This window comes from Pectinophora gossypiella, chromosome 2 (genome assembly GCF_024362695.1).
Source record: "Pectinophora gossypiella chromosome 2, ilPecGoss1.1, whole genome shotgun sequence".
Classification (NCBI taxonomy): Eukaryota; Metazoa; Arthropoda; class Insecta; order Lepidoptera; family Gelechiidae; genus Pectinophora; species Pectinophora gossypiella.
The window spans coordinates 701,341-729,051 of NC_065405.1; the positions used below are offsets into that span (position 1 = coordinate 701,341).

The 27,711-nt window shown below is 40.9% G+C and overlaps 3 protein-coding genes across 5 annotated transcripts in view; 1 reads left to right on the top strand and 2 right to left on the bottom strand.

Moving 5' to 3' along the window:
- LOC126374177 (uncharacterized) lies at positions 1 to 4,647 on the top strand. The gene is made up of 4 exons (XM_050020668.1): positions 1 to 284; positions 1,374 to 1,488; positions 2,680 to 2,769; positions 4,481 to 4,647. The coding sequence occupies exons 1-4, from the start codon at positions 194 to 196 to the stop codon at positions 4,560 to 4,562; spliced, it is 378 nt and encodes a 125-aa protein (XP_049876625.1). The 5' UTR covers positions 1 to 193; the 3' UTR covers positions 4,563 to 4,647.
- LOC126373964 (phospholipid scramblase 3-like) overlaps positions 1 to 27,711 on the bottom strand; it is a 188,156-nt gene that overhangs the window by 95,177 nt on the left and 65,268 nt on the right. The window contains exon 1 of one of the 3 annotated variants that reach the window (XM_050020448.1): positions 3,210 to 3,889. The exons of 1 other annotated variant lie outside the window; for it this stretch is intronic. In XM_050020448.1, coding sequence (XP_049876405.1) covers positions 3,210 to 3,320 — 111 coding nt within the window. In that variant the 5' untranslated portion in view covers positions 3,321 to 3,889. Of the gene's footprint in view, positions 1 to 3,209; positions 3,890 to 27,711 lie in introns of those variants that run through there. One more of the 3 variants, XM_050020379.1, reaches the window with a different exon arrangement.
- LOC126373550 (nodal modulator 1) lies at positions 4,640 to 27,491 on the bottom strand. Its single transcript, XM_050019687.1, has 18 exons — positions 27,309 to 27,491; positions 26,752 to 27,138; positions 25,806 to 25,965; positions 25,254 to 25,502; positions 24,765 to 24,933; positions 24,234 to 24,419; positions 23,964 to 24,045; positions 23,581 to 23,774; positions 16,762 to 16,940; positions 16,147 to 16,308; positions 14,862 to 15,041; positions 14,294 to 14,474; positions 12,872 to 13,074; positions 11,466 to 11,656; positions 9,446 to 9,598; positions 8,394 to 8,499; positions 7,713 to 8,078; positions 4,640 to 7,031 (listed from the first exon to the last, which is right to left on the bottom strand). Exons 1-18 carry the CDS (start codon positions 27,458 to 27,460, stop codon positions 6,771 to 6,773), a joined length of 3,561 nt encoding a protein of 1,186 aa, XP_049875644.1. The 5' UTR covers positions 27,461 to 27,491; the 3' UTR covers positions 4,640 to 6,770.

The following is a 27,711-nucleotide window of genomic DNA, read 5'->3' on the forward strand; positions in this document are numbered from 1 at the left end:
AAGGACACTGCGGCCTTACAGTGTTAAACTTGAACACTGACATTGAAGATAAAATAATATTACTTAGCATTAACTTTGTGAAGAATTCCACTGATAAAGTTTCAACCTAACCTATTTAACCTTCATCCCTCGTGGTTTGTCTGAGCCAAACATTTAAATCTAAGTTGTCATTCGAAGAGCATTGTAAAGAAAAATGATTCGTCCAGTGGTGTTCTTGATGTTCGTGTTGGCTGTGGCTTTATGTAAGCCGTTGAATAATGAGACTGAAAACAGCGAGCGAAGTGGTAAGTTAAATGTGCTTACTTATGTTGATTACAGGGTGTTAGTGACATCGTAACGAATACTGAGGGGGATGATTCAGACCATGATTCTGAGTTAATATTAAGTGGATTTTTTCGTCGCAAAATTCATGATATTATTTTAGTTTTTTAAATTATGTTCAGTTCCATACTTTTGCGACGGAAAATTACACTAGATATCAGAATAATGAGCCGAATCATCCATCTCAACTCAGAATCATGGTCTGAATCAACCCTCAAAGTTTTCGTTACGATGTAACTAACACCCTGTATATAATAAAATATAGGCTTTATAATGAACTAAGTAGCTACGCTTCGCCGAGCTTTCTGTTTGACCAACAAGATGGTAAGTGATGAGCCGTATAGCCGTCTATAATGGTCACTGATTGTTCATGCGACCCTGGTACCGTTCGACCCGGAGTTTGAAATCATATTTGGATCATAGATAATAGAAATAACTTGATTTCCAAGATTTGTGCTCGGTTAATGGCTGTAGACTCGCCTCCTGTTATATGGCACTAGCTGATAATGGCGACAATGAAGTAATTTATCGTCTGAAACGTTTGAGACCTATGATGGTGATAAGCGAGCTACAGAGGCTGCAAAAGTTCGCGAGTAGTGGAAATCTGTTATTCGAGTCCCACATCTCAACAGGGGATAAAATGGTTAGAAGAAGAAAGTATCGCTAGCTATCTCTGTGGTTCAACCTCTGTGGTCCAGAGGTTGACCGTTGGGCTCACGATCCGGAGGTCCCGGGTTCGAACCCCGGTGGGAACATACCACAAAAATTACTTTGTGAACCCTAGTTTGGTTAGGACATTACAGACTGATCACCTGATTGTCCGAAAGTAAGATGATATTATCCGTGCTTTGGAAGACACGTTAAGCCGTTGGTCCTGGTTACTACTTACTCATCTAAGTAGTCGTTACATGAGCTATGTCAAGGGCCTTTGGCGGCTCAATAATAACCCTGACACCAAGGTTGATGAGGTTGGTAATTCATCTCACAACCCACACGAACATGAGAAGAGAAGATGTTAGGTACATTCTGTTAATAAGCTACTGATGTTTCAGTTGCGGATTCCTCCAGTGTTACGGGCCACAGCCTGTGGAAGCGGTTCATCAACCCGGCGCTCTCGTTTGGGGGCATCACTGACGGAGGCATCTCCAAAATGAGGACCAAGAGAAGGTAACGTTCTTAATATTCATATTACACAGGGCGCTAGTGATATCGTAACGGATACTGAGGGGGGTGATTCAGACACATGATTCTGAGTTCATATCAAATGGAATTTCCAGTCGCAAAATTCATCAAATCAAATCAAATCAAATATACTTTATTGCACAGAACTAAAATTTCAACAATCAGACATAACACATGAATACAGTACTTAATTCATGTGTTTTTTTTTAAATAACAATTCTACTTATGCTTTTGCAACAGAAAATTCCACTTGATATTAACTCAGAATAATGAGCTGAATCACATACCCGTCAGTATTCGTTACGATGTCACTTACACCCTTTACAAGTACATCCACTACAGACAGAATATAGATTTTACTGTCGGAAAATTCATGAAATTTGTAGTGTATTTTTTTTCGTTCCACACTTTGGTGGATGTACCTCTGAGTACCCCAATTGGAATATAGTATTGAGCTTTATTTGACAGCTATCAGATAAAACCATAGAGATTTATTCGAGCTTACGCGAAACGATACTTTTCCTAATATTTATCTTTCGCACTAGGTATATTTATAGGTGGTGTGGTGATGGTGGTGGTTTTTTTGGTGCAGTAAAGTGTGTTTGTATTTGTGCCATCCCCAATCATAATAGATCATTGGTACCGATTGTGGCAGACACCAATTTAATATTAACTAAATTGACAGTTCTGTCTCTGTCTTGCACTTATCGTAAGAGAAGGACGGCAGTATTTACAGTGCTGCCAAAATCGGTACCATTATGTAGTGAAAATAATAATATTGGCCCCGATTCCTGCAGACACCGCCTAATTTTATTTTAAGTTATATCCGTCATTTTCATATCCGTCGAAAAGGAAAGGGACGGATGATTCACAGCTCTTAATTTTAGGAAGAATGAGTTAATGAATGAATAACCCGGGCGAATCAAAAGGTACGTCGCTGGTATGCAATCCGTTTGACGTGCTGTCTACTTAACTGTGTCGGGTTATTGACGGATGTAAAATTTTTAGACGGTTGGTTTAGATTTGTGCTTAAAATTGACGTGTGTTCCATAAATTTTATGCTTGTCGATTACCCGTCCCTTTCCTTTTCGGCGGATAAGAAAATGACAGATATAACTTAAAATAAAATTAGATGGTATTTACAGGAATTAGCACCATTATGTTAGTATTTTGCAGCGTGGAGGACTGCGAGAAACTCCAACTATGTAAACTGCACGCACGTTCGCGACATAACTTCATAGCCGCCTTCGAGCTCTACTTTGTCAAGTGAGTCGCATTCTACTACAATTTTAACATCATCATCATCTCCCTAGCGTTATCCTGTTTTTCACAGAGTCCGCTTTCCTAACCTGAAGATTTGGCAGGTCCGGTAACCCAACCAGCCCAATTTATTTACTTATTTATTTATACAGGTCAGGTTAGGTCACACACCTCCGAAAATGCTTTTCTCGGGACGGTGGGTTTCCTCACGATGTTTTCCTTCACCGCTGAGTACGTGATGATCATTTGTGATCCAAACATGAATTAGAAACAAATTCGACAATCATTGGTTTAGGCCTGTGCTGGATTCGAACCTGCGAACTCAAAGTGAGAGGCAAGTGTTCTACCAAATGCTACCACGGCTCGGTTACAATAATTTTACCATAATATTATACATAATATAGGGACCGAACACCGGACACTGCATACAAAAATCTCATTCTTACCGTACAGACAGTTAGCGCGCTCTTTCTCCTTAGTAGCACGGCCTCGCTGTTCAAGTGGTTGAAAGCTGGGCTCACGATCCGGAGGTCTCGGGTTCGAATCACGGTACACATATCCAAAAAATCACTTTGTGAGCTCACGTTTGATTAAGACTGATAGAAGAAGAAGGGAGCACCTTTATTTTGATCAGAATAATAATGAGTGGAAGATGTAATTTTGGCTGGGTGTAATAAAAAATCATTTATACCCAAAAACAAAGATAAAAGATGCATATGTCTGTTATCCATTAAATTAGAAGATTAAACGAAGGAAAATATTTACAGCCCCTTCTATGTTGTTTTTGACGAACGTAGATGCCTCAGTATGTGCAAAAAAAGGGTATTGTATTGTATACCTTAATGACATTGTTTTGAGTTTACGCGGTTATTATCATAATTAAAACACACAATAACGAGTTCTTACCGCGTTTAAATCAGGGAAATATGCGACTCCCGATATTTCGACACTGTTGCAAGTGCCATGATCACGGGATGACTGATGATATTGGAGTGGAGTAGGTAGATCCATAATTTTCTACGGGCAAACATATCTGTCTACCCTCTTTCTTTGCCGCTTGTTTATGTATTTGATATCGGAATGTTCGGAACCATCTGAACTCGCACCAAACTCACTACGACAAACCGCACTCACTGTGTCGTCACGTTTTGTCACTACATTAGGCCGTTTTAAGCTTTTTACAACACCTAAACTGGATTCCACATGCTCGATAATTTGAACCCGTCTTCCGTATTGAAATTTTTGTGTTTTCTGTTTTCAATAGCCTCCTTTACGAGTCTGGGGATGTAATGATGTTCTGTCGATAATATTTGTGGATTGTTAAACTCGATCCAGTGGTTAGGGCCCGACTCCAGTACATGCTCAGCTATAGCAGATTTCTGCACGTCGTTTTTCTTCATGGCACTAATAATGTTCTTTAATAGGGCAAGAAATAGACCGTTTTGTTTGTCTGATGTACGAACTACCACAACTACAGCCTATTTTGTATACGCCGCAACAGTGTCGAAATATCGGGAGTCTCATATTTCCCTGATTTAAACCTTTTAGGCCCTGCGCAGTAACGCGCCGGACTTTTTGCGCGTCGTGTGAGTTACTGCATATAATTGCATAGGTTATATTTTCACAGACTAAAAAGTGCGTCACGGATAGTCTGTCGTCTGCGCAGGGCCTTATTATGTGTTTTAATTACCTTAATGACGTTTCAATTTGTCGCCAGTAAGGAGAATGCGCGGCTATGGGACCATCACGCGCACAGCATCGCTGATTGTGAGCAAAGATTCAGTTGCTACGATAGATGAAATAGTGAATAGTATAGATGGATCAATTTAGAACAAATTATTTATTTATTGTCGTTTACTCAAATAAAACGCTCAAACATAACAACAGTCCATTTTATTCATTACCCTTAAACTAAGGAATACTCGCATGTAATATGAGTTCGTGTTAAACCAAGAAGTTAAGTGTATTCTCATATCTGTGTGAATACAGGGTATAAGTGACATCGTAACGAAAACTTTGAGGGATGATTCAGACCATGATTTTGAGTTGATATCAAATGGAATTTTCCGTCGTAAAATTCATGATTTTTAATCAATTCCATACTATATTTTTGCGATGGAAAACTCCACTTATTAACTCTGGATAATGAGCTGAATCAACCCCCTTAGTATTCGGTACGGTCACGAGTACTAATATGTATACACTTTGAAACCATGTCACATTAACTTTTTTGACAAATTGAACTGTAAGTCTCACTAATTGTCAAACATGTTAATGCGATAGGGTTCTAAAGTGGGTACATGATATAGCTCATGACTGTACGATGTCAATTAGTCACTTACGCCCTGTATTCTTGTTACTTTGAATACATTTATTTATAAATAACATTGCTTGAATTTTTGACTTTACGATCATAAATTTAGATACTGGCAATATACCTAAGTGTCGTGGGTCAATCGTTTTAAAGAGACGATTGAGATCTGCCTACAACTTTAATGAAGTTTAAATAATAAATAATTATTTTACTAGATAAAATGATTTTCAGATATTAAAGTTTACCCAGCTGTGCTCGTATAAATCTGTAGGGTGACCAAAATATTACTAAATAAAAATAATAAACAGCGCTCGCAAAAGAGGACTACATCACGAGGCGCCCAGCCATATCTCGGTGTGGCCAAGTGACTAGAAAAAAAATCGACAACCAGGTTGCTCTCATCGATCTGTCCAACGATATATTAGACACACGTCATAATCGGCCTAATCACGAAATGCCGGCATATTGTGATTTGCCTAGTTTAACGATTGGCCCATTACATATGCATATACGGAACTTACTTCTTTATTCTTGGTCTAACATAAAGCCCAATTCAATCACCAAATAAATGCAATTTGAAAACATATTCAACAATAATTTTATAAACAAATAAATCATTTTAAATAATAAAAACATTCGGTAGCGCTATCTATTTTGGTTTTAGACTACGAGCTATCTATAACCAATGGAATATGTCTTACAATCTACGAATAAATTTTATTCGTAGCTTACAATAACTTACAAAATAAGAATTAGTTTTGTTCTAAATTCAAATTTCTTTTCAGTTGACAGTTTCTTTACTTCAGTAACTTATTTTGTAGATGATATTCTTTTCACCGGTACTTCACTATGAAAATTACCGATTTTATTTAAATTATGAAAAGTTATAGGACGAATTATGTGAAAAATCTAACTCTTGATATTTCCTAAACTAAAGTTCACTGGTATATTATTATCCAAACTGAATTTGGCAAATGTCTGTCACTTTAAAAGCTTTAGATTAAAAGCGAAATATTAGTTTATTGGCAGTATATGTGTGACATGGATAATTGTACATTGAATCAATATTTAAATTTATAGATCCAAAAATGTTAAATTGACCTCCAACAAGTTTATCTATGATAATTACGTTGAATAAATGTTTTTGATTTCTGTAAGGAACTTAATTGCGTCGCGTGTTAAAACATTATGTCTAAGCTTTTTTAAATGCCGAGTGTTTTTTTTTTTCTTATTCTGCACAAGACTATTTTCGATTTATATTGTCCAGGCAAAAAAATAAGTGTGGTTACTCTAAATTAGTTTGCACGCGGACGTTGGTATTAATTAAAAGTTAAAAAAGCGGCGGGCTGCAACGCCCCTCCCTCTCGGCGTCCTGACGTACATATATAAATAAGTATCTAATAATTATTGTCGAAGATATTTTGTGCAGAGGTAAAAAAATCACTCGGTATGGTTTAACAGGAATGATAGCAAGACAGAATAGAGTATACAGCCTAGTTCTACAAGACATATCATTCGTCTCTTTCTAACTAAGGTGTACGCTGTACCTATACAAGAGCTACATTTAATGAGGTAAATTCATAAAGTATCTATCACAAATCATCTGCCAAATTCAGCTTGATGAAAGTAGTCGTATGTTCTTCTGTACAAAATGTCCCACCGATCTGTCGTCGATCCCCGTCGTGGCGGCGCGCTACTGCGCCTTCTTCTTGGCGGTCCTCTTCCCGGCGGCATTGACGGCGCTGAGTATGTGGTGTATGCTGGCGTGGTCCAGCACGTCGGCGCGGGCGCGGTCGGCGCGGTCGGCGCGGGCCGCCCGCGGCGCCGCCCGCGCCAGCAGCGCCGCGCCGCCGCCCGCCAGCCGCCCGCGCTGCACGTACGCCAAGATCAGCGCGCCCACCAGGGGTACCACTAGGAACGACGTTTGCCGCAGCTCCTGCTCGGATGACTTCACCTGGAATTGATCAAAATAAAGTCACAGAAACGAGACAAGAACATCACTTAACATTTTCCCAGAACAATGACAAAACAGGATAGAAGATATTCGTTGGAATGGTTGGTATGATCATAAGGAGGTGGCGGACATCATGAGATAAAAGGGCCTCACTCAAAACAAGTCGCGGCGTGAGTTACACATACATACATAAGTTTACGTCTATTTCCCATTGGAGTAAGCTGAGATCACGGAATGCCACTTCCTACGATCCAAATGCACTTTCAAACCAAGTTCACTCCAAGCTCGTATCAACCCAGGGCAGACACGAAGCTCTATTAAAACAATAAAGATAAAAGAGCGATTCTTCTAGATGCATAAAGACGATTTCGACATTTTCAACACGTTTTCGCACGAATTAAACGTATGCGTACACGTATGAACACGCAACGCAACCCCAACCTTACAAGGACTATAGGAGCGCACCCACTGGATGCGATATATTATATAATACACCAGTATTCATTTGTACGTTTACGCGGTGCATTTTTTTAAAGTGCCGTACAATAACCAGAGCTTGCAGCAGGATTTTAATGAATTCATTACATACATGTGTGAAAGTCCTGTTTTATAATATAACGTATGTGAATACTTTCGAGTTTAAAGTAAGTATGCAAGGACAAAATTAAACAACCAACTCACCTTCGGATGGAAATCGATGTTGAAGTACTTAAACTTCCCATCAGAATTGAAATAATACACCTCTTCTCCGTACGAGTGTGTTGATTTCGACAAAGTCGATTCTAATTGTAGTACATAGGTCTTGTTATCCGCTGGCAGTCTCGGCAGGACATACATAAGTCCCGGGTTCAGATGTTGGGAGTAGCCAGCTGGGTCTAACTTGGTGGAGTATATTGGAGTGTGTGGAGTGTTTTCTAAGGCCAGAGTGAGGCGGAGAGTCTTGTAATGCTCTATGTTTGGAGTATAAACGAGCACGTTGGTGTCTGTGATCTGTTGCGGCTGGATGGCTATCAGGCGGACGTTCTCGATATCTTTGTTGTCTTTCACCTGGGAATCGCGGAAAAATGTTAGGATGAGAGCAGGACAGAGATATAGTATATCGCGCAGGGCGAAAGAGACAAGAACAACGTTACAAGTGGTATAGGTTAAATGAAGGATGACGGATGATTTAGGAACTTAATAATAATAATAAATAAATCTTTATTCCAAGTTAAGTTGTATATGGGAGATCCGAAAATTCAAATGTTAACATTGGATCAATCATAAAAGAACAAGTCTAAAGACTTGGAGACTATTTTTTTTTATTCTTATTCTTTGGTTTTTTTGAAGCAGTATCTCATATAAACTAATGCAAATACTGACCTCTAAAGTGGGCGGTGCTTTGGCAAGCTTCAGTCCTTGCAAGTCAGGACTGGAGGACTCCTTGAGTTGCAGGGTGTACACGCACTTTGGTAGCAGACCGCGGATCCTGGATGAAGGAAAAGACTATGAATGTCTTCGGCTGCACAGCTTGTGAGGAGCTGCGGTTTTAGGCAGATGAGAAATTCTCCAAAAACTATATTTATGTAAAAATTGTCAATTCAAAGTGTGTGTAGTTTTTAAGTGTAATTTATATTTCACAAAATGCCTATATCCTGGCAGCAAAATGGGCCAAACAATAGACATAACTACTCCTGCAGAACGTGTGGTAGATCTTGTCGGACTTGAATTTGTTCAGTGTCTAAGAATCACTTTTTTCATGACTATATAGTCTGAACAAATCATCAGGAAAAGTATATGTACGTATATTGTTTTGTACGGTCACGAGTACTAATATGTACACACTTTGAAACTATGTTACATTAGATTTTTTGACAAATTAGACCGTAAGTCTCCAGTGTGACAGGGTTCGATCCCGCTATCTCATATAATATTAAATACCTCCTATACTCAAAGGTTGCCTGGCAGAGATTACAATAGGCGACCTTGTATTCTTTCTCACACACGTATACTCTTATTTGATTGTCTTTTGTAAAGTATTTTACCTAAAGCTGCTATATATTTCTATTTTATGCCCTCTAGCCCTCGTTGACAATTACTTCAGCACAATATCCCAAGAAGAGGAAGTGACTGAAAACCAGCGCTGGATGGTGTCATAGCATGGCTCCACAGCACAGGCTGAGCCATTTCCTTTTCCCCGTATTCGTAATATTCATAATTACCTAAGTTTTAACGAAAAATGTAAACTGTTACTGGTAATAAATTTCTATTTCTCTTTTGTTTTGTATTTTTGTATTTCCTGTGTGTCTAGTAAGAATTTGTTATGTTATGTATATAAGTTACTACCTCGGTAAGTCATAATGTGCCTGTATGCCATGTATGCCATAGTTTGGTGTTAAATAAATAAATAAACATTACATCGTGATCGTACGAACCTGAAAGCACCATTAGTCTCAGTGGTAGCTTCTTCTATGGCGCAGTGCGAGGCACTGTTGGGTTGTGGTATGGCCACCAGCACAGCCCCCGGCCAGCCCACGCCGCCCAGGGAGACCAGTTTGCCCAGGCACGACCACGCCACGCGGACGCCTCTGCAAGATAACACAGGTCATATTACTATGTATTTAAATCAAATATACTTTACTGCACAGAACTTAATTTTATAAAAAAATAATTAAAAAGTCATTTATTTCTGAAAGTACATATTTAACAGTTGTTCGTGGACAGGACTTCCCAGTAAGTAATGAGGATATTTGAGTTGGGAATGTCCCGCTACTTCCCTTAGGTCTTACTTAAAGTATTACAAGTTTGTAGGTAAATATTAAATGGTCTTAAGCTATGTATGTGTGAGTTTAGAGGTTGGATTTGGTTAACAATTTCCTAACATTTTCCAAGTGTTTAGGACTACTCAGGAGAGAAGAAACAGATTCAACAAAAAAATAAAACAATCATACATGAATATAGTACAATTGGGAGGCCTTATTACTCTAAGCAAAAAAATAATTGTAATAAAAACCGTAATTGTGTAAACATGGGAAGCATTCTTGTGGCTCAAAAATGATGAGGTTCGCGCCGAACTGGACTCAGTGTTGTCATAAATTTTGTACCGGGTGAGAGCCCTCAGCGCTCAAGTAGTTAATGCCATCTGCGGCAAATCTACAATAAGTCACATCAAGAAAAAAAAAACTAAAATGACGCAACGAAATCACAATGGGGGAGGGGGGTCAAAAATCATATCGACGCGCGCCTTTTGTCATTTATCGATATGTCACCTTATTTATGAAACGGCGTAAGTAACTAAGCAGACAAATAGCGTGATAAAATCAATAACTTTAACGTGTTTTTAAAATTTTACGATTATTATGCTATTTGTTTTGTGGGAATTTTGGCGTCAATAAACAACTGCAGCGAGGATGGAGCGACTGCTTCCATGTTTATTTCCATTCACCAAGTCCTGTAGTAAGCATGGTTGCTAAAAGTCACTAAGAAGAAGTCACTAGGAAAATAACCATAAAGAGGGCACTGGTGGACTATCTGTCTCGGTCGTACATAAGCAATTATGCGACAAACGGTAAGAATAAGATTTTTGCGCGGACCGTCTGGGCTGAGTGTGTTTACGTCAAGCAAGTTTACGTACGTTTAACATACATTCATCATCAGCCCATTAACGTCCCCACTGCTGGGGCACGGGCCTTCCCTATGGATGGATAGGGAGATCGGGCCTTAAACCATCACGCGGGCCCAGTGCGGATTGATGGTTATTAACGACTACTAATGCAGCCGGGACCAACGGCTTCACGTGCCTTCCGAAGCACGGAGGAGCTCGAGATGAACTTATTTTTTTGTGGTCACCCATCCTATGACCGGTCTTTGCGAAACTTGCTTAACTTCAACAATCGCAGACCGAGCGCGTTTACCGTTGCGCCACCGAGCTCCTCCGTTTAACATACAGATATATAATATACCTGTAAACTGCCGAGATACCAGACATCACGGTACAACAAAACAAGGTATGCTCAATCGTATGAAAAAACCGCCATTGCTAACCGTTTGATGACGTTTGAAGTGTTACATGAGTGTTACCATTAAATTGGTATCTCCAAAATTTCAAGATCTTAAATTTTACTATTGAAAAATAAACGAATTACCTGACTAACGCACTTAAACAATATCACTTGACAGATATATAAAAATCAATTTAACTGTACTAAAAGTTTAAAATTGCATTGCAAAGTAAATTAAAAACAGTAGTCGTGAGTAATTTATTTTTTAGAAAATGGCAATGGTGGTGAGATGACGTCAGCGCGGGTAACCTTGAAATGTTAGCTGTCACTTTTGAGCACACCTTGTTTTATTATACCGTATATTTTACAGACGCAATATATTTTACATTGAATCTCGGGTCGAGATCCGCGTTTCTACACGCGACCTCTCTTGTTAAGAGCGTGATGTACCAACCTGAGCGTCAAGCTGTGCGTGTGGCCCTCCTTGACGTCGACGATGTGGTGTTGCGGCCGGAAGCGGTACTCCTTCATGTTGGGCTTGACGTAGTACTGCGCGGGGGACAGCGCGGCGAAGCGCAGCGCGCCGCCGCCCGCCGACGCCGCGTTGCGGCGGTACGAGCCGCCCGACACCGACACCAGCCCGCCCTGGCGTAGACACGTAACATAAGGCCAGGCGCGCACTACGAGTTTTTGCCGCGCGGCAGAAAAGAGCAGCGGCGTTGTACCGTGTGGCAAAACAAATAAAAATCTGTATCCGTGCGTACTACGGTTTACTGCCGCATCAAAATTCTCAGTTTTAAAATGGATTTAGTTTAGTAGAAACAACTTGTATTCCCCGAGGATTTTTGGTATTTACATCGTTAGAAGTGCACCAAAACAGCCATCTGTTGATGGAGGTTGTTATAAAAAGATGATAAACCGCCGCGCCGCAAACGAGTTGTAACTTCTCACAGACCTTTCGCCGCTGCGGTGGATCTGCCGTCAAGTGCGCGCAATACAATTTAAAACTGTTTGGTACAGTATTACATTGCGACATTATGCCGCTGTTCTTTTCTGCCGCGCGGCGAAAAACTCGTAGTGCTCGCCTGGCCTAAGACATCCTCACTCATTTAAGACCCACGCTCTTGTCGGTGCAGCATTCTCCATGCTACTTTTTTAGGGAAAAATAGGGCAGTGGTTTCCCTCTTGCCTTCCGTCCCGAGGTATGTTGGAAAGCAGTGGATGAGACTTGCACAGGATCGGAAAGGATGGCGTGAAGAGGATGCTTATACACAGCAGTGGGTGGATACGGACTGAGAAGATAGATAGAATAGTAGGCCTGTTGCCTAAAAGTATACTTTCTTAACTTCTTTGAAATGCAGAATAGTGTCAAGAGCCATGTGAATTAAAGAAAGTATATCAGAAACAAAATTTTAAAAAAGAAACGCAGGTCCAATATTACAACCGGGGAGCCTGCATGAAGACTTTGATGAGAGTGGACGAAACGAAAGCTGTGTGCCAGGACTGTAAGTGAAATTCCGTGGTCTCTGTTTATGCCAACGCGATATAGGTTTGATCTTATGTTTGTATGGTGTCCTCCATTTCACTAGATCCCTATTTCGCGAAGTTACAGATAACAGGAAATCCAACGTGACGTCCGCGAGTCTTTTGGAGGTAAAAGGGTAGTTCTTCGAACGCCGAAAGTCAATATCATCTCCGTTAACGCAAAAATATCCAGAATCTTTTGTCTTTTTGCAAATATCCAGTTAGAACTTATTTGTTTACGTGGATATTTGCAAGGAAGTCCAAAGATAAGGGTAATGAATTCCACCAACGGTGTTCAAAGATCTACCAAAAATCGATAGGCAAAATCTATATTACCTGCAGAGGCTTATCATCGGCGTCATCGACCAGCTGCACGGTGATCTCCGCCAGCTTGTGCGCCTTAATATTCCCGTTGGCATCAGGCTCCCCGAACACATACGACTCCTTCTCAGCGGTGATGGTGTAGTGCTTGCTCGCGTCCAAGGGACCGAAGCGGTATGTGCCGTCCGGGCCAGTTGTCTGGGTGAACTTCAGATCGTCTGAAGATAATTGGGCTTTAATTAGATGTGATAAAAGGTATATTTCAAAAGAAAAAATCTCCAAAGTCACAAATCCAGCAATCTAGTACACAAACCTACGATAGATGTCCTGATTCATGACCGTCTATGTGTCTATTGGTCGAAAGCTTTCGATATAATCGCGCCGGTACGGTTAATGTACTGAGAGGGCTGATTCCAATGCATGAGTTACGCTATCGCGTGCGACAAAGACCGCGTACAGTCATGAGCAATATAATGTACCTACTTCTGGACTCTGTCGCACTAACATATTTGACATTTAGTGAGACTTACAGTTCAATTTGTCAAAAAAGTTAATGTGACATGGTACCAAAGTGTATACATATTAATGCTCGTGACCGTACAGCGTCTAATAAAAACAAGGAGATCTTCTTATCGTGTGGGTTGTGAGGTGGAATACCGACCCATCAACCCTGGTGTCAGGGTTATTACTGAGCCGCCAAAAGAACCCTCACATGGCTCATGTAACGACTACATACTTACATCAGTAAGTAGTAACCGGGACCAACGGCTTAACGTGCCTTCCGAAGCACGGATCATCATACTTTCGGACAATCAGGCGATCAGCCTGTAAGGAGATGATATACGTGTTTATAATGGTGGAGGACCTCTGTGGAAACTATACCAGATATTCCAGGTACCATTTCCCGTTTGACCAATTTGAGAAACTTTTGTAAACTCTCTTCCCCTCTCTCTTCTTATGCGGCGATAAGATTGTCTCTGGATTTATTGAGCTTATCAATAGGTACTAATAGACAAAACGACTAGTTCCGTACAATTAATGATTATATTTCAATAAAGATAATAATTTACAAATGCTACAATGCGCGGTACGAGTTAGATCTTTTTTTTTGGAATTTTTTGGCCTGGTTACAAGGACCTTTAGGCCACGTCTTCATTTTGGAGCTGGTTCCAGCAGACACATGGAAATATGCACTTATATTTTTTGAAATGTTTTCTTAATGTAATGATAAATGGGTTGGAAACACTTCACATTTTTTAATAAATCTTTAAGGCGGCGGGGGATACGAGTTAGATCTGTCAAAATATAGATGCCAGTGTTGTGACGTTCATTAGCATAGTGATAGTGATGTATCCAGTCGAGATTAGGCCGATCGATTCTGTTCTATCTAACAATAACTCTTCTACTTTCGTGTCCGTGTGATTGAAGAATACCAACCTGAGGTGAGTGTGACCAGCACGTCAGGGACGGGCGGCACGAGGCGGCCCTGCAGCGTGAGCGCCGCCACGCCGTGCAGGGTCAGGGTGGTGGGCGCCTGCGACCGCCCCACCACCTGCTGCGGGCTGCCCGGTTGGAACAGCAGGGAGGACGACGATGCTGATATTACTGCGATCTCGCCCTGGATCGGAACAATACGTCTAAAGGCGCGAATGCTCATTCTATAAATTTACACGTTATATAATATATATTTTTTTCTCTATTCATTTACTCTTATATAAATACTAATAAAGAACAAACCAGCGTTGCATGCGTAAGTCGACAGTCATGCAAAATTGAATTCAAGTTTCAAACAGTTCGATTGAACTTTGCTTGTAAATGCGAAATTAACTGTTTGTCTATTCCCTTTCCACGCTTAAACCGCTGCACCGATTTGGATGAAATTAAGTATGGAGATAGTTTTAGGACCTAGGGAAACAAAGAGGTTTTATCACAGAAATCACCCTCTAAGGGGATCGAAAAGAAAAGCACACATATCGATCTCAATCAAAAAACCGATTTAACTCACATCAGCCATATAGAGCGTGTGTTCGAAAGCGTATCCCCCGCTGGGTTGCTCGAGGGCCGGCAGCGGCCCGATATCCTTGCCGCCGTCGTCGGAGCTAATCTTCAACACCAGATCCTTCACCGGCGATGGAGACAGCACCTTGACTATCACCGCGTGTGCCACTGCTACGAAGTATACCGTCTGAGGAACAGAGAACAAAATAATAAATGTTTGAATATAAGTGTTTTTTAAGAATGTTAGGGTCCTGTGCCGAGATTTTTCTTGCAGCTACTTTTCCTTAGCTAAACAGGTTGTGCGAAGCTGCAGTAGTTTTAGGCGGATGAGATGTTTGACAAAAATATATTTATGAGTTTGACGAATATCACTGAGTATATGGCTATTATCAGTCGAGTTTGGTCTCACGATCCAGAGGTCCTGAGTTCGATTTCTGCAGGGGACATGTCTAATAAAAAAAGTGTGAGTTTTCATACAAATTCCTTAGCAATTTCTTGTTTAAAAAGTAGTAGTTTAGTCTATATAGTCTATATGGAAACAACCCAAATTGAAATAATTGTTTTACGTTTGTTGTGTCATAAATGTAATAATACTACCGGTCTAGTGCTCGTCGCTATCAAGCGATATCAGCTCGTCGATATCAGGAATTCTCTTGAATAATGTTATATTTTTTACCGACTTCAAAAAAGGAGGAGGTTCTCAATTCGACCGTATATATATATTTTTTTCATAAACAATGTTAACTCTCCAACTTTACTCTTCATAGCAGATTACCGCAAACCGAACAACTTTCCCGCCACCGCCTTTTAAAAAGGCAGGAAAACGTTCCCGTTCGAAAAAGAATAAATCAAAAGTAAAACAAAATAAATTATATATCAGTTTTAAATTAAAAATAATAAAGTTGTGGCACAGATTCACGACTTTATTCCGTCTGTTATTAGTTACTTAATCTAATAATTACATAGAACAACATGGCCCTCCGCGGACAGGAGAATAATTATAAAATAATAAAATAAACATAACGAACCCTAAGGCTGCGTTTCCATTGTCAGGAGCGGAGATGTGCAGGAATCGACCAATCACCTTGAGTAAGAGAGTGACAGAGCGTCTTCGTTTTTCGCTCTCTCGAACGCTGTGATTGGTCAAATTCGCACATCTCCGCTCTTCTCCGCGTCAGTGGAAACCCGGCCTAACATAAATAAGTCTTAATATTGTTGAATAGGTTAAACCTGTTATAAAAATAAATAATTAAATGATGCTCGAAGTTTTTTGTCGTTTTTTTTATACGTACAGTTGGCGGGTCTTGATCGGGCGTGGCGGAGGCTTGAGGCGGCTGGAAGCGGTGGGCGCCGCGCGGGGACAGCGTGTACCGCTCGCTGGTCGGGGCGCAGTGCTGGGACGCGCCCGCCGGCACCGGCCACACGCCGCGGGTACTCTTGCTGGCGTACTCCACCTGGGGGCAATCAAACCTATAGCACAGCGAACGGTAAACATAAACAGAGTGTTAGTGACATGGTAACGAATACTAAGGAGGATGATTCAGACCATGATTTTCCGTCGCAAAATTCACGCTTTTTAAATTTTTTAATATTTCCAATTCTATACTTTTGCGGTGAAAAATTCCACTTATTAACTCAGAATAATGAGCTGAGGCATCTCACTCATTATATCGATATCAAGTGGAATTACCTGTCAGAAAAGTCGTGAAATTTTAGTATATTTTCAGTTTTGCACTTTTGCGACGTAAAATTCCACTTGACTCTTGAATTCCACTTAGAATCATAGTCTGAATCATCCCTCAAAGTTACGATGTGTTGTCGTTTCGTTCGAGTTCTTTGTTTGCAGATAGATGTGTGCCTAAGAGTGTTGGGTGTGCATGTTATGTGTGTGTGGATAATGTAAATACCTCAATGTCATGCGAGGAGTGCAGCCGGATGACGTAACCGGTGAGTTCAAAAGCCGGCACAGAGGCCAGCTCGCTGGCTACAGCCACGTTGTGTCGCGCCTCGGCCCAGCACAGCCGGTCCGTCGGCACTGACACCTCCACGCTGCCCGGGAGGACCTCCGAGAATGTATACACGCCGTCTGGGGACGAAAAATGAAATCGGCACTGGAAAGGCAAAATTACATAAGCGCCAAAATATCCTAAAATAGTAGTCCATCTTATGATATCTATTGCTAAACATAGAAATTGAAAAAACAATGTAAACTTACGTTGACATCATCTAAATTGGATAAATGGGTAAAAAGTTATGATAAAAAACGAATAAAATTCTTTAAACGGCTTTTTCTTGAAATGGCATTTTGGCCGAGATGGCCAAGTGTAGATTTTTTTTTAGTCACAATACCGTAAACTTCTAAATGTAAAAATGTTTTAATGTATGTGATGTGGGTGTATTTTAAAACATACATAAACAGCCTATATACGTCCCACTGCTGGGCACATGCTTCCCCTCAATCAACCGGAGGGGGTATGGAGCATACTCCACCACGCTGCTCCAATGCGGGTTGGTGGAGGTGTTTTTACGGCTAATAGCCGGTGTATGGCCTTGGACGTCGTAGTAAGTTAAGTTAGTTAGATGAGTTGAAACATAAACACTTGGGCAAGGATCACATTAAGTTGTTTTATTCGAAAGTAAAGTTACAATTAGTTGGTTTTGGATGGATGCTAATCGTGACCGACCGCGACGACGTATTTACGTCAACTCTAGAAAACGTGTGCGATGCGCAAAAGTAGGGCGCAAGCTCAGCTAGATTAACTTGTACGTACGTAAACCGTACATGCTCCTGAGGGAAAGGTTATGAAAAATAGCCAAAGTTTTGATTACAATGAGCATCCAGTACAAAGCAAGAAATTAGTCAAAGTTAAATTCTGAACGTTTCGTCTTCACTTCGCTATAGACAGGTTCCGCTGGTGTCGGATTGCGTACTTCTTGCAACTCTATATCTGGTTCCGTGTTTCTCATGTAAGTTTTAGAGGATGAATTGGGAGTTTTTCTTTTTATGCACCTCTTTTTAATGTAAAAATAGAGGGCTGCTGTAAGCATTCCTCCCAACAGCAAAGTTGTGACGGAGTATAGGTAAGTGTCGTGAACCGATAAGTGTGACGTCATTGGTAGCTTCTCATTTTGCTTCTGATATGCCAGTTGTTGCTCAATCTTACCGAAGTCCAATGATGTAGGTTTGAGTTCCGTCATGTTTAGTTGGGCATTGTTCCAATTTAAGTTAAACATGTTGTTAATCGAAGAGTTTATTGTTGGTACATCTATGTCAGCACTCATCTGTAGATGACTTCCAAAGTGATTAAATGTGTAAATAGTTGCATCTCTTTTTTGTAGAATGCACTTAGGCTTTAGAAATATAATTCCGGTACCCATTAATGCCACAGACGTAACTTGATCTTCGCATATGATTCTTATCAAGTGTTTGTTGCATAATGTGAATAGCCATAAGTTCGGTCTGTGTAGCTTCGTCCACATTTCTTTACAGTCTACGTCATCGATGACGCATGAGTGTGACGTTTGTTGACTGAACACGTTTGCTTCGCATGGCGCATTTTTGTCGTATAGGTTGTGGATCGGTTGGTTTGCAACGCAAACATATTGTTCTTTTCCATATGCTGTACACTGCTGCATTTTATTTTCGTCCATAGTTATGTATGAGTTTTTTACAAAGTTTATAGCAATGTACTCTGAAGATGGGCGTATCAGTTTTAAGTGTCCCTGTCTTATGAATGGTATAGGGATGTGTTAATGAGTCTGATAGCAAGCACTTACCGAACTCCTGGAATGCCGTGCGCACTGGGTTTGCCGGGCCCGGCGTATGTCTTCAGAAGGTTTGCCTACTCATATAACACAATCTTAGTTATCCCGGGGCTGCACTCCAGCAAGTATTTTCTTCACACTTCTCTTGTTTCCGTAACAAAAGAATAACATCACACACGACGAGATAATTTTGAAGACGTTACTGGTGTATGCGATATGCAACTGCCTTCAGAGCAATGTGTCAACAACTTTTCAATTGACAAGAAGATTTCATTCATTAGATCGTCCATAATGAAATTAGCGCTGATTGTGGCGCCATCGGAGAAACGGAAAAAATGCAAACTATCATGACTCGTAAAAAATACAAATAATGCAAAGAAAATCAATCCAGATTCCAGATATATATTTTCGTAGGAAAATCTGTTCCATTACGGAACAGGATGATTCTGTGTAGTTTGTATTCTTCGTCGCTGATTAGTGGTATATGAAGTTCGAACAGTAAATAGTTTTTCGTAACTCGAGCCTTCACGTAGATAAGTTGATAAATATCCTGTACATCTTGATGTATATCTTTGATTGGGAGAGATAGACCACTTGGAAGTTTTCCGGATATAGTATTCAGTTGGTCTATCAATTGCGATGTCGGGAACAGATGGGTATCTAAGTGACCTTTGTAGATGTTTGAGATTGCGTTTAGCAACATTTCTTGTATACGTTGTAGTGCGCTGAGAATTAAAGTTGTAGTTATAGCTGCTGAGTTGACATCGTTCACTACATACAAGATTTGCACGCGGTGTTCCATCTTTTCGATTTCGTTACAGGTTTTGTTCATGTAGTTATGTATGATGTTAAATTGTTCTTCCATAAAGTATTGGCTCTTCTTAACAATGTTGTTTTGGGCTTCAATAATCAAAGTTTGGTTTTTCATAAGTTGTAGTAGGTAGTTATCGTTGTTATTCAAGGTTTCGATGTCATCCACATATTTTTTGGCGAAATCCTCGTCAAGAACCCCAAATAGTGTCCGTGCTAGCTTTCCTACGCCATCGAAGTAGCCTCGTTTCTGCCGTGCCAGATGTTGAGACAACAGAAGCTCGTCGCGTTCGAAGAGATGACGCAGTTCTTCGCGTAAATGACTGACGATAGTGTTGCATGGTGGGTAAGGAATCTTTTGACAAAGAATGTTTATCTGTTCCACGTAGTTTTTAAGTTTGTTTTCAGCTTGCCAATAAGATGTTAGATTATAGTAGATTAAGAGATTCCACTCGTCGTGTATCCGTTGTATTTTCCCAGCCGCGTCGAAATATATCGGGTGATTATTTTCAATTTTAGTTAGTTTATAGTTATTTAATTGTGTTGATGTTGCAGTTTTCACGTTAAGAGTTAGCATTACAAGCAGTATTGTGAATAGACTGCAAATAGTTTTCTTCCCCTTTTTATTTGTTTTTTGTAGGATAGGGGTGTCGCTTTCTTCTGCTTTCTTTTTAGTTTGTAAGTTAGTTTGCAGGTCATCTTGTTGCGGCAGCGGTGCTAGTTTCGTAATAGGTCGTTTCAGGTGTCCTTTTTTAGTTTTTATAGTGACCACCCGAACCTTGCCATCCGCTCCTGGATGGAGTTCTGTCACTCTACCAAGAGCCCACTGCCCCGGAGGCAAGTTTTCGTCTGTCACGAGTACTACGTTGCCTTCTCCCAAGTTCTTTGTTGGATGATGCCACTTACTGCGTTCCTGGAGTTGATGGAGGTACTCGCTGGACCATCGTTTCCATATATGGATGTTCATTTGTTCAACAAGTCTCCATCTGTTTCTCAAGTCGTACTGGTTGAAGTCTTCTTCTTGCTGTGGTAGTGACAGCAGCGGTCCGCCGACGAGGAAGTGACCTGGGGTTAAGTATTCCAGATCTTCGATGTCTTCCGAGAGTGGGCACAAGGGGCGCGAGTTCATACAGCCCTCTATCTGCGCCAGCAACGTTGAAAATTGCTCAAATGTGAGCTTTTGCTCGCCGAGGACTCGCTTAAGATGGTACTTCATCGATTTTACCGCAGCCTCCCAGAGCCCACCTGCTGTAGGCCACAGAGGTGCGTTGAAGTGCCATTGTACGCGTAAGTTGCTCATGTTGTCTTGAAATTCTGAAGCTAGGAAAGTTTTGTTAAGTTCAAAGTCTTGTTGTAGCTGTTTGGCGGCACCTACAAAGTTCGTGCCGTTATCCGAAAAGACGTTTTGTGGTGTACCTCTCCGTGCGCACATTCTCTTGAAAGCAGCTAGGAACGTTTGTGTTGTTAGGTCAGAAACAAGTTCCAAATGCACGGCTTTTGTTGCCATGCAAATGAAAATTGCTACATAAGCCTTACACGTTTTGACTCCCCTGCCCTTGTTGATTTTTATTTCAATATGGCCAGTGAAGTCCACACCGGTGTTCGTGAAAGGTCTTGCTGGTGTGACTCTTTCCTTTGGCAAGTCAGCCATGAGTTGTGTGTTTCGGTGCGGCTTGTAACGATGACATCTCACGCATTGTCTTAGTTGTTTTTTGACAGTACTGCCTCCTCCTATAATCCAATACTCTAAGCGTAGTTGTGCTAGAGTGAGACGTGCACCGCCGTGGATAGTGATGATATGCGCTTCTTGAATTAGAAGCTCCGTCAATCGTCCTTTAGCGGGAAGGATGAACGGATGCTTGGATTCTGTTGGCAACATTGAGTTAGTTAGGCGTCCCTTTACTCGTAAGAGACCCTTATCGTCCAGATAAGGAGTCAGTTTTAATAAGTTGCTCTTTTGTGATATAGGGATGCCTTTCTTTAGTCTCTCAATATCTTCGCTAAAGCATTGTTCTTGAACATCTTTAATTATTCGTTCAGTCGCAGTAGTTAGTTCTTGTGGAGATAAAGGCAACACTCTTTTTTCGCAGTTGGGTAAGTTATTAATAGCATTATTTCTTTTCTGAATGCTAAATATTTGCACAGCTCGTAGTACACACGCTAGTACTCGTGTTACACGTTTTAAATCACTATATCTGTTCAGTAGTGTAGGTATGATATCGCCTTTCTTTTCTCCTTTTGTTATGAAACAATTTGTTTTTATTTCATCACATGTAGTGTATGTTTCTTGATTTTCGTTGTTGTTTACAAACTTTTCGGTTTTTAGCTGTTGGGGTCCCTCCCACCATAAGTTAAATGTTACAAGTTGGGATGGTGTGAGACCTCTAGTGGCACAGTCAGCGGGGTTTTCTTCCGACTTTACGTAGCGCCACTGTGTGGGAGGAATTACATTGTTTATTTGTGTCACTCTGTTAGCGACGTAGCGCTCCCATCGTTGTACATTGCCCTGTAGCCACGCCAGGACTACTTTGGAATCGCTCCAGCAGTTTATTTGCAGTTCTTTGCTAGTTATGATAGTTTTCAGTTTATCAACCAGTTTGGCCAATAAAAGGGCCCCGCATAGTTCCATTCGAGGCAATGTTACTTTCTTGTTCAGCGGTGCGACCTTTGTTTTGGCTGTAATTAATGTAGTGATGTAACAGCCGCCATCAGATTGCACTCGACTATACAGGACGCAAGCGTACGCCTTTTCGCTTGCATCGCAGTATCCGTGTATTTCAAGTTTGTTTGTAGTGCAATTTAACCATCGGGGTATAGTAAGCCTATGGCACGTTACTCCGTAGGTTTACTAGTTCTACAAGATCGCGAAGTTTCATTAATCTTGTTGTCTCAATGTTCCTGCTCTCCTATGACGTTATATGCGCCGTCTCTATGCTGTCGGTGAGTCCCGCTGGTGGGAGGCCGAAAGCACCGATTCGCTAACGTCACGAAAAAACCCGAAGCACTGATTTCCGTTGCTCGAAGGACCAAAATGTATGGCCTTGGACGTCGTAGTAAGTTAAGTTAGTTAGATGAGTTGAAACATAAACACTTGGGCAAGGATCACATTAAGTTGTTTTATTCGAAAGTAAAGTTACAATTAGTTGGTTTTGGATGGATGCTAATCGTGACCGACCGCGACGACGTATTTACGTCAACTCTAGAAAACGTGTGCGATGCGCAAAAGTAGGGCGCAAGCTCAGCTAGATTAACTTGTACGTACGTAAACCGTACAGCCGGGACCAACGGCTTAACGTGCCCTCCGAAGCACGGAATCATCTTACTTTTTCGGACAATCAGGTGATTCAAGCCTGAAAAGTCCTTACCAAACAAAGGACAGTCTCACAAAGTGATTTCGACAATGTCCCCATCGGGAATCGAACCCGGACCTCCAGATTGTGAGCCTAACGCTCTAACCACTAGACCACGGAGGCTGTTACTAGACCACGGAGGTGTATTTTATAAATAAATAAATATTCCGGTGTGAGTTTATGTATCTCTGAAAGTAAAAAAAAACTTAAATAGTGTTATTACAAATCGATGGCTAAGAGATGTACTAGAATTCGTCACACGGACTATGTGTGACGAAAGATGTCCCGCGGCCGCGGCGCTAATGTCGCAGATTCTGCATAGAATTTATTATGAGTTGCCAATTAGTTTCACTAAAATCCGTCGACTTATTTCTTTGCGCGAATTATTATTTTAAATCTAGTTTATCTCTAGCCTTCGTTTTGTTGTCTGAGTAAGGCTAAAAATATCGTAAAAGTCGAGTAAAGAATTATACACATACATACATAACAAGAGGGTAGGCAGAAGCCACGGAATCCCCCACTTATTACTGATACTGATCCTGACACTCAACTTTCACTGCTTCCATCAAACTCTTCGTGCATGCTCGCCGGTTTAGAGTACTCTTGACCAGATCTTTCGTCAATACACCCTGGATTTTATCTAAGAAGTACATTTACTTTGTAGCGGTGGTAGTGAGCAACTGGCATACATATCCATCCTCCGTCAGGCGACAGCGGCCACCGTCAGACCCTGGCATCATGGGGGGGGGACCCTGTAGACCGTGGTCTGAGAAGACTATCAAGACATGTACGAATACTCACTGGTAGCAGTGGTAGTGAGCGGCTGGCCCACGTATCCTCCGTCAGGCGACAGCGGCCGCAGCGTCACCGTCAGACCTTGGCATGATGGAGAGGAACATTGCAAGCGTCCTGTTACTTTGGCCTTCAGTTGAGAGAACATTATGCCGTCTACTGGTGCGTGCCCAACTGAGATCTTCTGGGTAAGCGGGTAGAATCTGAAAGAAAGTTTGTTGGTTTGGTGTTGATAGCAAATTCTGACTTAAGTAGTAGATGTTGCTTCTAAACTAATCTAAATAAAACATCGAATGAGGCTATCATCTCGAAGTCGTTAAATTTTTGGCTTCTTGTATGGTTATTCAGTCATATTTTTCTACGATGCCAGTGATTTAAGTTTAAATACTTACTGTAAGCCTTCTCTCTGTTCGGATTCTGCAACTTCCACTTTAGCTGTGTACACGCCGGGCTTCAGGTATGTGCACCATTTACCTGAAAAAATAGACTTCGAATAACTACTTTTCTTTACCGTGAGCGTGTTGTAAGAAAATTCTTTCGTTAATGTGTGTGCGTATACGTATACGTGTGTACGTGCGCGTGTGTGCGTATGTGCGTGTGCGGGTGCGTGTGTATATGTGTGTGGGCGTGTATAGAGTGTTTTTCTTTTGGAGCATACTAACCCTTACTCTCAGGCGAGACGCTGACAGTGGTAACGGTCGCCCCCTTATCCGTGGTAATGAGTATGGTGCGGTGCGATGGGGGCGCCAGGCCGCCGCACACGCGCCAGCGGGACACGCGCGCGGCGGGCGCGGCCGCGGGGCCCGTGGCCGGGACCACCAGCTGCACGTCGTCGAACTCGCATTGCTCTGGAAACATTTGGTTTGACACTTAGAGCACACCCCGGTCACTTCATACAAAACACCCCGTTTTACAGACATACACAAGACAGTTGACGCACGTACGATTGAAGACTAAAGTAAGACCAAGGGGAATGAGGTAAACCTAGCTCAGTCGCTATTGGGAGGAGTTGCCGTTTTCTATACGTAGTATTATTCCTTATTTCTATCCTTTGAGACCTAGGGAAGAACATAGGATAGTTAATCACCCTCTAAGGGCATGAAAAGGGAGATAGAAAAACGTGCTACGCGCAATAAACGAGGCCCACAGGTCAAATTCTCGCGGAAAGCTGGCGTATGTATAAATCAACTCACCATGCTGGAAGCTAAGAGTATATGTCCCTGGCTGCAAGGTTGGCAATGTAAACTTGCCGGCGCTATCAGTCTTGCCAACAGGTTGGCCGTCCTTTAGGACTCGAGCCCCAGAGACTCCACTACCGCCCGCGTGAGTCACCACTGATCCTACCACTGTGAAGCCTGTGACCTGCAATATATGTAGTTATTTAAACCTTAATTTAATACCTAATTTCTCTGCTGCATGGGGAGTAAAAAGAAAAGAATACTGTACAATTCGGATAGTGTGACAGACAAGGGACAGCCGACTTCACTTAAACCATCGTCTTGAATGGATTCTATAGTAATTTCCTGTAATTTCTTCGTGCCCATCATCCTGAGGTTATTGCAAAAATAAACTATTTTAAAGCACCTGTCTCCATCTCTCTCTCTCTCTCTCTCTCTCTCATCCTTAAAAAAATATACACAACACGTTTTACCTTATACAATATTCTAATCAGGCATACACACCTCAAAAGCATTTTTGATATAAAGACTGTCATGTTGAACAGTAAAAGGCACAGTTTCCGTCTTGATGTTGTATGTAACAGTGCCCTGTCCCGGAGGCTTGGCCAGAGCTAGTAACTTGTACTCCCCTGCCGGTACTAGGCCGAAGCTGAACTCTCCAGCTGCATCGGTAACTGAATGACAGATAGGAGAGTCTGGAACACCTTGCAGTAGTGCCGTTTTGCAACCTTCCACACGGAACTTGGGGTTTTCCTGTAAATATTATATGTAAACATAAATATCCATATAAGACAAATTAAATTATATTCTAGTTTTTAAACAAAGCTCAATATAAGGCCTACAAATAAAAGTAGACTTAGGGCATTTTCAACTACAAGTTCAAAAAATTAAGACAGTTTTTCGAAATTATGATTACAGATACTTTATGCAAAACAGACTGACAGATGAATGGATAACAAAGTGATTCTATAAGGTTTCTATTTTCCCTTTTGAGGTTCAGAACCAAAAAAACATTATTTTTACTGTAGTTTCCAAAGCAAGTTATACAATAATTACCTCCTTTGAGTACAGCAACACATAGATGCCAGCAATGGGGTTGCCAAATGAAGTGACAGATCCCTTCACATCATAACCCTTGACAGCAAGTACTCCTGCTGGCAAGACAGTGTTGCCCTCCTTCACTTGAACTACTGCTTGGGCTGGATCTAACTTCCATCTACAATTTCAATTTAAGAAAACAGATTTTACTTTCATTTTAAAAAATGGCAAAGGTCACTGGTTGATAAGGCTGACCTGGAAACCTTTTTTTTTAGATACACATCAATCACAGGTTGCTTGAAGTAAATATAATCTGTCCAGGTAGGGTTTTCCGAATGGGTCAAACATAGACATATAGACCTTTATAATAAACAATTTCTATTCTATTCTATACACCTGCACACTGGATATGTTGATGAATGCTGTCCAAACTAAATTTTACAATAATATAGGTTCCCTAATTTGTTGCATATTTTTTTTTTTTATTAGGAATACAATTATTAGGAATACCCAGTACATAAAAGGCATTAGGCATAACTATTTACACATAATAAAAAAAGCATAAACATTTTAAGCATAAATTCATATCTATTTAAATAAACATGTTGGCGGCACCATAACCTACTATTACACTATGGTATCCAAGTTAAATGTGATAAACCTACAAGAATAGGGCAAACATCATTAGGTTTAACAAGCATTATGCTAAGTAAAACAGTATGACAAGTAACCATTATGCCAAAAGACAATGATGACTAAAAAAAAAAGCCCAAAAAGGTTATGCCTAATTAAAATAGGAACAACATTATGCGAAAAAAAGGGGCCCCGAATGGAACCCAGGGTTCCATTCATTAGCAGACTTCACCTACCATTTTTTTTATTATTATAAATGTATATTGAGCTAATTACTTATTTCACTAGTTTTTTTTTCCAATGAAATATAGGTATTGTGGTTATAACTTACTTTGGATGAGCAGCCTTAAGAGTGTATTTTCCAGGAATAACAGGAGTAAAGTGGAAGTCACCTCCCACTGTGGTCAGAGTGTCCCTCTTCTCCCCCTTGTCATTGACCAGCTGCACAGCAATCCCACTAGGACCTTGAGTTTGCCCCGCAGTGATCACTCTCCCGGTGATCCCAAAACCATTGAATGCGAAGTTTATATCCTGACCAGTAGAACACTGGTCAGTGGAACCATCAACCACTAAATTCACTTCTGAAGGTTCAAAGCTCCATCCCGGTGGAGGATGGACTTTCAGGACGTACTCCCCTTTCTCGTATAGGGGCAAGAAGTAGTAGCCGTTAGTCGGAGCGCACTCTGTCCTCTCCTTCAGGCTACCTGCTTTCGTATACCTGAAAATATTTTCAAGGGATTCTTGTTCATATTCTGAATGAACATTCCAACGAAGGGTATCGCAGCTGTATAGTAACTGCTTAATAATACAAATAAATGCTTGATCTAAGTAAAATCACTGTAACAATGAGGAAAATGTAATTAGATTACACAGTATAGGTTAACTTACAGGCCAATCTCGATTTTAGAAAAATCCAATGCTACATGACTTTTGACAAATCCGCCGCATCCTAGGATATCATTTCCATCACATTTTTCCGTAAATAAAGTTAAAACTATAAAGAAAATTGTATTTCTATACAAGTGATCCGTGAACGCCATCTTTCAAAGTTTAGTGACGTATAGCGATGGGCGTTATTAACCATAACTGGTTATATATGCAGTTACGAGCTCGAACAGTGATCACTCGTTTTCCACTACAACAAAAACTAGTGATATTCATAACGCCATTTAAACGATCGAAATAGGCATCAGTCTTCAATAACTCTTTTAATCACAACGCCATAAAGTTAAATCGAATTCACTCTTATGTTTAAGGCATAGCGTCGATGTTTGGCTACTTTCACTACTCA